General features: G+C 34.3%; 1 protein-coding gene across 1 annotated transcript in view; it reads right to left on the bottom strand.

Annotated features, from left to right (window-relative positions):
- Positions 1 to 2,012: 2,012 nt before the first annotated feature.
- GTDC1 (glycosyltransferase like domain containing 1) overlaps positions 2,013 to 9,502 on the bottom strand; it is a 433,716-nt gene continuing 426,226 nt past the window's right edge. The window contains exons 9-11 of the mRNA XM_068967892.1: positions 7,994 to 8,064; positions 7,200 to 7,291; positions 2,013 to 2,181 (exon numbers count right to left, since the gene is read on the bottom strand). Of these exons, the coding sequence (XP_068823993.1) occupies positions 2,098 to 2,181; positions 7,200 to 7,291; positions 7,994 to 8,064 (247 nt within the window). The 3' untranslated portion in view covers positions 2,013 to 2,097. The remainder of the gene's footprint in view (positions 2,182 to 7,199; positions 7,292 to 7,993; positions 8,065 to 9,502) is intronic.

Genomic DNA, 9,502 nt, shown 5'->3' with positions numbered 1-9,502 from the left:
GAATGGTAATTAATGTTGTTTTCTCGTGAATTAAAAAAAAAGTATATATGGATAGTTATGCATATGATACATGATTCACTATGAAATGTGAGCTCATCATTTTCAGAATAGTAGGACATAATGAAATAAGCACTGTTTCTTGGCTGTGAGAGTACAATATTGTTTTGAGAGACGTCATCTATAACACGGCACCTTTCTAACTGAAGCATCCCTTTAGATGCTAAACCCTGCTCAGGAGAAGAGTCTAAAAAGCTCTTAGGCCCTTTTATATTAGCTTTTGCACTCAAAAGGAACATAACCGATAGATTCCAAGTTTCACAGTCTCAGACCAGAAGGGACTTCTCAAATAATTCCTGAGCCCTTTGTTTTATGGGCTAATTTGTCCAGTGCCTTCTCAGAATGGGAGGAGGACTCAGATCCAGTGCTGTGATGTCCATCATACATAGGGCTTTCACGCTGGTCAGGGAGGACTCTGTGCAGAAGTAGAACCTGTTGTTTCTGCTTCTTACTCTCCCTGCTTTTAAATTCCTTGGCCTCCTGGGCCCTGAACTGCTGCTTTTTCTGATCTGCAAGACTGCCTCTATCTAGAGGGCTCTACCTTGATCTATTTCCTGCTTACACTTGTGCTACCTGTCAAATGGGTCCTACCAGACTTTTGAACCAGTGCCCTCTCTGTCTCAGATGCCTGCTAGACAACTCAGTCCTTCTAAAAGCCAAAGAGCCAGGCTTGGCCCTTGTGTGCCCCCTTCCCCCTGGCTGCTCCTCACTTTGCAGCTTACAGAAGTTATTCATTTCAAAAGCTAGGAGAGTTACAATTTACCTGTCAGTAAACAGAAGATGGTTTATCAACAGACTTTACCTTAATGACTACAAATGTTTACCTCCTGCTTTTCCAGAATGCAAAGAAAATCTTGGAAATGTCATAATATCTCACAAACATTTGCAAAACAGATCCTTGTTCATTGGGAAAAGAAACAATTGTATTCGTTGTCTCTGACACAAGGAAAGTGTTCAGAGAGAAACATACAGATAGATGTACACACTTACATGGAAATGAGATATGTTAATTAAAAATTGCAGTGGGCACTTTATTAAAAATTTATTTTACAATCTAGCCATTCAAAATATCTTGACATTAACAAATACACCAGCTTGACTATTGGAATCATAAGTGATTTATCTTGAGAAGATTATATTTGTAGCTGAATGCAAATATTTTTGACAAATATTTATATCAAAATTACTGGTTTTGTAAGAAGTATTTTTATCTCTCGAAAAAAATTAAAACAAGTATCTCTGTGTTCATTTTATGGGCGAGATGGCCCTACTTAGTGTATTTTCCATGTTTGTCTGAATTACAGCTGTTTATCTTGCAACTTTCTTTAAGATAAATTAAATGCAAATGTAACTCTGTGAATCATGGGAATACCTGCCAGACTTCTTATTAATACCTTCACTTAAAACCTCGGTGCCAGGGAGTCATTAATTTGCTAAAAGAAAAGTGCTAAAGCAGCTCTTTGCCCACAAACAATTCCGAGATGGCTGCCCAATTAGTCAGTAGCATTCTGATCCTCCGTTCAGGCCCTGTGGCCCTCTGAGGACACAAGAAGGCTCCGATGATAACCTGGCAACCTAGGTAGAAACCCAGCCAAGTGAGAGCGTTTGAAGCTGCAGTTTGGCTGCCATCGTGTCGGCGAAAAGAAAGAATTCAGGCACCATGTCATCCAGTACAAAGGATAAAAACGGATTCAACCGGAAATTCAATGTGGCACCACATATGGGATACATGAGTGCGGTTATACAACAGGCCACATATTTTTTTTGAACAGTCTCCTCCATGTGATGCCGAGGACATGTGTAACCATCATAACGTCTCTAGGAATCTGTATTTAATTTGAGTTGGGGTGGTGGCAGGGATTGGAGATCTGAAGCCGCCACAGGTTTGTGGCAGATGGCTCTGTGTCAGCTATGACAAGCAGCCAGGCTCAGCTTCCTCTGCAGATTTTCTTTTCTCTCTGATCAGGTAAATATGGGCACACTCTGGAAAGTTCTACAGATTCTGCCTTAGGCTGCAAGTTTGTGACTTAGCCCCATCTGTCACAAATCTTCCCTAGGTTCTGCTGTAAGCAGAGACCTGAATTTACCATGTAGGGCTGCCCAAGAAAAAGGAGCCATTTCACCCTGTAAGAGGGAGGGAGAGAAGAGAAAGCAATGAAGAAGCATTAACGACCGAAAGACTAAAGCATGCTGAAAATTCATATTGCAAATTTGCATAACTTACGTCAATTAGATTTCAAAAAGCCACCAAGTAAATGGTTCTCAAGTTTCATCACCTCAGGAAATCCCAGTTTCTGATTGGCTTAAAGTGTAACTATATTTTCAACCATTGTGGAAAGCTGCCCCCCCAACCCTGCCTTTTTTTTTTTTTTGCAAATGGATATATTCTACTGCACACAAATTTCCTGGTTTATGTTATGGATGACAGCTATTAGAAGTTTATCATCCAACTTTTAACTTTTCTAAACATAAGATAGACAACACTTTTAATACATGTTTTTTGTCAATGTGAATTTTACTTTTAAGTGGTGAAGGCACAAGAGAAATGCCATTACTATTACATGGAATTTATAAAGCACTTCAAGTTTACAAACGGGTTTATATTCATTATTTCATTATAGCAGGACCTCAGGGGGAAAATGCTATTAAGAATTAAGAAAAAAAGAATTCTTCCAAGTTTATAGATGAATCATATAGAGGCCAAGAAGTTCACCTAGAGCCAGGCTACAAATTAGTAGCAGAGAAAGAGAAGCAGCCAAAACCTCTAACTGATCTTAATCACCCTGAGTATATCTATTGTGCTAAAGATTTTTTGCTTGCATTTTACTTAGACAAATCAAAGGAAAACCAAGCCAAACAAAATCAAGGAAAGAAGTTAAGAAAGACAGGGAAGAGTAACGGGGAGGGAGGGAGAGAGATTGAGACGGATCATTTGCCTTAGATTGTGCTGGTGCAATTGAGAGGTTTTTGAAGTTCTAAAAATGTCATGAGCTTTTAAGTTTTCATTTTTTAAGGAAAAAGTAATGACTTTGGAGGCGTGTTAATACTAGTGAGCACCACCTTATTCACATCTAGAGTATAAGCTCAAATTAAAAGGGGACTATAAAGTGACCAGTCTCTTGAAGGAAACTTAAAGTGGCTTGGCTGTGGTTCGGGGAGATATAACCTGATATAATTAAGACAACCGCAAATGGCTTTTCTGGGCTCTGAATCTGAACTGTAAGCTTAATCACTCTTTGGAATCACTTTTAGGCAGAAATCTGAAAATTATCCTCTCCTCCAAATAACAGCAGGTTATAAAGGTTTCTGGAATGTGAAAGAACTTGAGGGGAACAAAATAAAAATCAGCTGCTATCATCTGAAAAAACTTAAACTACAGTTTACCCTTGTAAAGCAAAGGAAGGATGGCATCTCTCTCTTTTTTAAACACAGAATATCACTCAATTTATAAATAAAAATAAATGAAAAATAGGGTGGGAATGAAAACCTACTGTTAGTCCTGGCAGTATATATTTTTTACAACTAACCCATTTGTACTTTTGTGCTGTTTTCAATGCTGGTAACAAGGGGGTGAACAGAAATTCTCCTCTAAAGCATTTTAAAATCTAATGATCAAAGGCTCTCTAAAAGCATAAAGTACTGATCTCAAGTAATTGTTGGGAATTTTCAGTAAGTAAATTCCCATTGTCAAAATGAGACCCCCCCAAAATATAACTTCCTGGTATGAGACTTACTTGGGTTGTAAAAGGAAGCCCTATGTTACTGTTAGAAGTTAATCCTTGGTTGATTACTTTATGATTATTTCTAGAATCTTGTGTTCAAGAGTCATAAAAGAGCTCCCTATTACAGATGAAGTGAAACCTACTTTATCTCTGTGGCAAGTGTGTGGCTGCTGGGTGTAACCTACTTAGAAAGGGACGTGTCCTGTGAGTACAAGAAACGTGCAGTCCAATGGCTGAGCCTAGTGGCAAACTTTTTAAGAAATGGCTTTAGATTTTTAAAAAATTCAGAACAGGGTTTTAAGTTTTAAAAATAATTAAGAAATGTGATTTCTGAATGCATTTCTCTAAATATCTTAAGTAAAATGTCTGTGTGAGAGAGGAGGGGAGCATACTTGCATGCACATGAGGAATTTAAACATTTCAAATCTGAAACCATTTCAGGTGAGAAGTCATGGGCATGAAGTTTTGTAGCAGAGAGTCACTTTAAGAAAAAAAAGGTATCAAATTCTGTTTCTGCTTTTCAGTTACTAGCATTCTGTTTCAAATCCTGCTTCAAGTTATAGCCCCCAAACTCTCACTCATATTGAAAGTATAATGTCTCATGTGAGAAAAAAGCCAAGTGTTAGTAGCCTTATTCTAGTCATTAAATTTCTAAGTGTGAATCCATATGAAAAATCTTATCCTAAAGTGAACTCTACATGAGAAGTAGTTGAGATGATTTTAAAATGTAAACTTTTAACAACAACAAAAAAAGAGTAAGGTGTAAAAATGTAAAAGGAGCAAATTAAAGAATTCAGTGACTTTCTATCCTTTTAGATCTTAGAAGCATATGTTTTTAAAAGCAAAACAGCACTGTCCAATGGAATAAATTTAAAAAGAAAACCTCAATACTCTCTGTATAATATACACAAAAGTCTCTTCCATTGCCTAAGAAAAGTACAAAGCTGCCTTGGGGAAAATAATTCTCTGATATTTAGTGAGGGCAAATGTTACCTGAAATGTGAATATTTATAAAACATAAGGCAAAAAAAAAAATAGTGTAATGTATTAAATCTTAATGATAAAGTTATAACTGGCATTCCTTTTCTGTTTTAGCTCTAAATCTTATTACAACCACCCAACTAGACCTGTGGTCCTTGTGATTTTTATCAGTTTGTCCTGGGAACTGCATTGTAAAGCTCTTGATTATTTCTAATTCCTGGGCTAACTTATTCATTTTTGAGTTTAATTTTTGGATACATGTCATCAAGATCTATGAATGAGGATATATATCAATGTGTATAATAGATTCATAAGAAACAAAATCCATGTTAAAAAGTACATAAAATGAATAATATATATAAATTCTTATACATGCTTATGCATAAAACACTAATTTCTTAAACTGACTTGGACCATGTTAGGATGCATGGACTAGTAATATATGTAAACCATAGTAACATGAACACACATTTAAGGTATTTCCTATTTTTTAAGCTATAGGAAGAACAATTTGGTATATTAATAGCATACCACTAAGTTGACATTGCTTCAGAGTTTTTCCAGAAGCTCTTGGAAGAAGAAATAATTAGAGCTATGTTATGGCAATAGCCATATTAAAATATTTCAGTTGGAGATGTGTTTTTTATTGTAACTCTAAGCAACCTGTTGCAGTAACTTTTGAAATGGTTAAAGATTTGCAGATCCAAAATAACAGGGATGATAATGCCTACCTGGAAGCAAAATTTAAAATGGAAAACTCTGATGGTGGAAATACAATTTAAAATACTTCACCATTCTCACCATGAGATAAAAACATTTTTTCTCTCGGTTTTTTTTTTTGGTACCTCTGTGAGATGATGGGTGATAACTAAAACTTGTGGTGGTAATCATTAATCATTTCAAAACATACGTCCATCACTATTCTGCACACCTCACACTTATACAGTGTAGTAAGTCAATTATATCTCAATAAAACTGAAAAAAAAAATTGCCCAAAAGTTCACCAGAAGGGAAAAAAAATCAATAATCCGATGATAAACTCACTAAAAAGTAGCTTTGTGTCATATGTAGAAGATGAACCTATTTGTATTAATACATATTATTCTATTTCTTCAATTTCATAAGCTGTATATTTTGACAGTCTGTTATGTGGGAAACTACTAAATTAACATTTTACCCAAACAAGACCATGACTGAACTTTCAAAATGAGGAAATCTGGATGTAAATCTTGGAAGACTGTTTTCTTTTTGAAGCTTCCTACGAATACGATACAATCGTATTGACTGAAGGAGTAATACTGAAGCCTGGAATTGTTCAGTCAGCATTTTAAACTATTATGAGCTACCTTCTGAACCATTGCCAAGTTAATAGACAATGAAAGATAATGAGCTTGAAATTGGGTGTTAAATTGCATTTTTGGTTCTCTCCCTTTTTCTTGAAGTTTAACTGTTTCCTGCAGAAACAAAGTCATGTTTTGATGTATCACTATGTAAATATGTATGTATCTGAGGCCATGATAAGGGAAAGGAGAGGAAAAAAGGCAGCGGGCTGTATTTCATGTAGAAAGGATATATATTAACATAGGAAAATTAAAATATGCTGGATTGGAAAACTGCTATTGTAAAGTATACTGAATTTATGTAAAATGAAGATGCTACATTCAAAGAATATAAAAAGGTATATTACTCATGGCCTAGAGCCACCTTCACAACTCGTAAAGCAGATTTATCCCAGTTCAATTACTTGGACTTTTAGGAGAGTCTCTCTGTTGTTATTCCAACAATGTAAAATTCTTGATTCAAACAAGGGGGGAAAAAAATAACGAATGAAGGGACTGAATGATGATGCTATTTAAACTCTTTTCCTTTTGCCTCTGTCATTCAGAGAGGAGACTGACAGTTGAATTCTAAACTAACTGAGGGTTTTTATGTAATTTTACTAAACTAGACAAAGGAAACATTTGATTCTCAAAATCATCTTTAAAGTATTTAAAAAATGAACACCAAATTTCACGTATGTCATTCACCTGAATTTTTCAGGACTGAAGATTTCATTACGATGGGAAGAAAGGCTTATCCTCATTAGTATAATTGTAGAATCTTTCCTTTTACTTCCTTTTAAACTAATGAGTTACATTAATCCAGGTTCATTTTTATAAGCCTCTTGGGGCTAAATGTAAAGGACAGTCTTCTTAGAAAACAATAAATTAAAAAAAAGCATGTACCATGCATTAAGTGCACGTATTTCATAAGACCTAGGTTAATACAACTGGCATCATCCAGTTTAATTAATCCTTGTTAGTGTAACAACTAATATCCCTCCCTAGCATGTTTCCTTTAAACATTAGTATGTTAATTAAATGTTTTCTTTTTTTTTAAGATTTTTCTTTGTACTTCAACATGGTATTTATACCACATAAATCTCTTCTCAATAACTACCTTATAGAGATGTTTTCTTGTAATATCTGGTCTCTTGCAGAAATTCTGGAGCCTTTTTGAAAGCTGTTCAGGTGTAGAATACAGATATTCAGCTGCAGGAAAAACAGATACATTTTTAATGAAACAAAAACCTCAAAGCACACACCCGATATTAGTCACTTTACTAATTAAAAATGCATATTGCTCTGTGCCGCCTCGTGTTTTACATTATTTAAGCATGATTTTATAAGGTTACCTCAGCTCACAAGGATGTTTAATGCTAAATAAGACTGTGTAGTTGTGCTGTTTAGACATCTCCTTTGGGTGATTAAAATACATTATTCTAATGTAACACAATGCATATGTGATATATTTAGTGATGAGAATTTTTTCAAAGAACAAGTACGATAGCCGTATGTACTCTGTACAACAGTTGCATATTATTAACTAGTCAATTGTTGAAATAATTTGGTGTGACTTTCAGTCCTCAATTTTTCTCTGTGTATATCATTAAAAAAAATCTGTAAGCAATTGCAGCAACGCTGACCTGCTTGTAAAAATCCATCATTATGGGATGTGTATGCTAACAATGAAGAATGCTATTTGAAAACTTGCTTTTTTGTTATCTTAAAAGAACAGATGGTAAATATAAGCTTACTCTAATGTATTAAAACACATAAAATTTTCCTTAACACTAACATGTTGACTTGCCAAATAAACAATTGCTCCTGCCTAAGTTTATTTTCAAACTTTCTAATTTAGCATGAATCATGTAGTAAATTTCAACAAAGACAAAAGTACATTAAAGCAGCTACCTGGAAATATTTCGGGATAAACCAAATCTTTGGGACAAAGCGGGTAACACCCACAATACACAGCTTCCAACCTAAAGAAAATTTAGAAAGAGGATATAAAAATATATTAAAAAGACATTACCATTATAGCCAGAAAGTGGTTTTGTTTGCTAAGTTAACAGTATGAGCCCAGAGTTAGCTGGGATAAAAAACATGGTCGGCAGTGCAATCCTCAAAGCCAAAGTTGCTCTTTTAAAAGATTTTATTGATCATATATGAATTTCATAGAACAGAACCAACAACATATGTTTTGTTCACTGAATTAATCAAAGCGCAGTTCTGCATTTTTTTTTTTGTTTTTAAAATACTGTTTAACACATTTTATAATCAGCAGATAAACACATGTAACAACATGGTAAAGTATGGACAGCTTTTCTTAATAATGCTGCAAAGCCCCAGAATGTTCATTTTTCAAAATGTTTAAATAAAACAGCAAATACTTAACTTTAACACTCTAGATGTAGAAATCATCAAGGCACTTTTAAAAACATCAGAAAAAAAATTTACAATCTGTTGTGATGGGTCATTTTCATTTTAAGTTAAAGCTTCAAAATAGTTTGCTATTAGGCAGGATGTAAAACTATTTCCCTATTTTACTGAAAAACTTTCATTAAGATTACCTTAATAAGTATTTTGCTTTCTGGGCTGGAAAGTCAGCTCAGTTTCCATTTTATCCAAAAAAGAATACTCTTATTATTAAACAGAGAAACAATAAAGTTTCACTCTGTGAGAGGATTTCCCTAAGGACCAACTATAGCAAGTTTTTCTTCATGTCCTAGCAGTAAGGGTTAAGTAGAAGAAAGGTATTGCTCTTCAGTGATTGTGTTAGTCCTGCATAATGGCTATTGATCTGACATATAATAAACCTTAAAGATACCACTGTAATTTCTGTTGGCTAGGAATTATGCAGTGAAATTCAAAACACTCTTTAAAATATGTTTATTTTATGAGAAACTTTGAATTGCATCCAAAATGTTGACCAAAGGCGGAATTTTATTTTGAACTGCAGATTTTTTTCAACCCAAGAATAGTTTGAAGTTATGTCAATGTTTACCTTGTTTATTTACAGTGACAAAGTACATGCAATTTAAGCTGTTTTTAAGTGGGTGATGTTTTCCCTATTTTATAACTGAAATTAGTTTAAATGAAAAGTATTTACTTTGAGCTGCAAAGTTTGGAAAAATACTGTGTTCAAAGTTCTGCTTGAGAACTGCTAGCAGTTTTAAGATAACACAGTGGAAAGGGATAGGTTCTAGTTACTAACGATTAATTTCAAAATCCAAACTAACATCTAATATTTATTTTCTTTACATACATAGGGTATGTGTAGAAATTCTTATCATAAGCACACTATAAACTGCACTGTGACTGCATTATAAAACATTCACAAAAGTTCTGAGCACATAAACTGGGGATATTCTTTACGAACCAAAAGAAAATATGCACTTTATCTGAAGACACTCAGTTTTA

This window comes from Capricornis sumatraensis, chromosome 3 (genome assembly GCF_032405125.1).
Source record: "Capricornis sumatraensis isolate serow.1 chromosome 3, serow.2, whole genome shotgun sequence".
Taxonomy (NCBI): Eukaryota; Metazoa; Chordata; class Mammalia; order Artiodactyla; family Bovidae; genus Capricornis; species Capricornis sumatraensis.
This window is presented reverse-complemented; position numbering and strand designations above follow the sequence as displayed.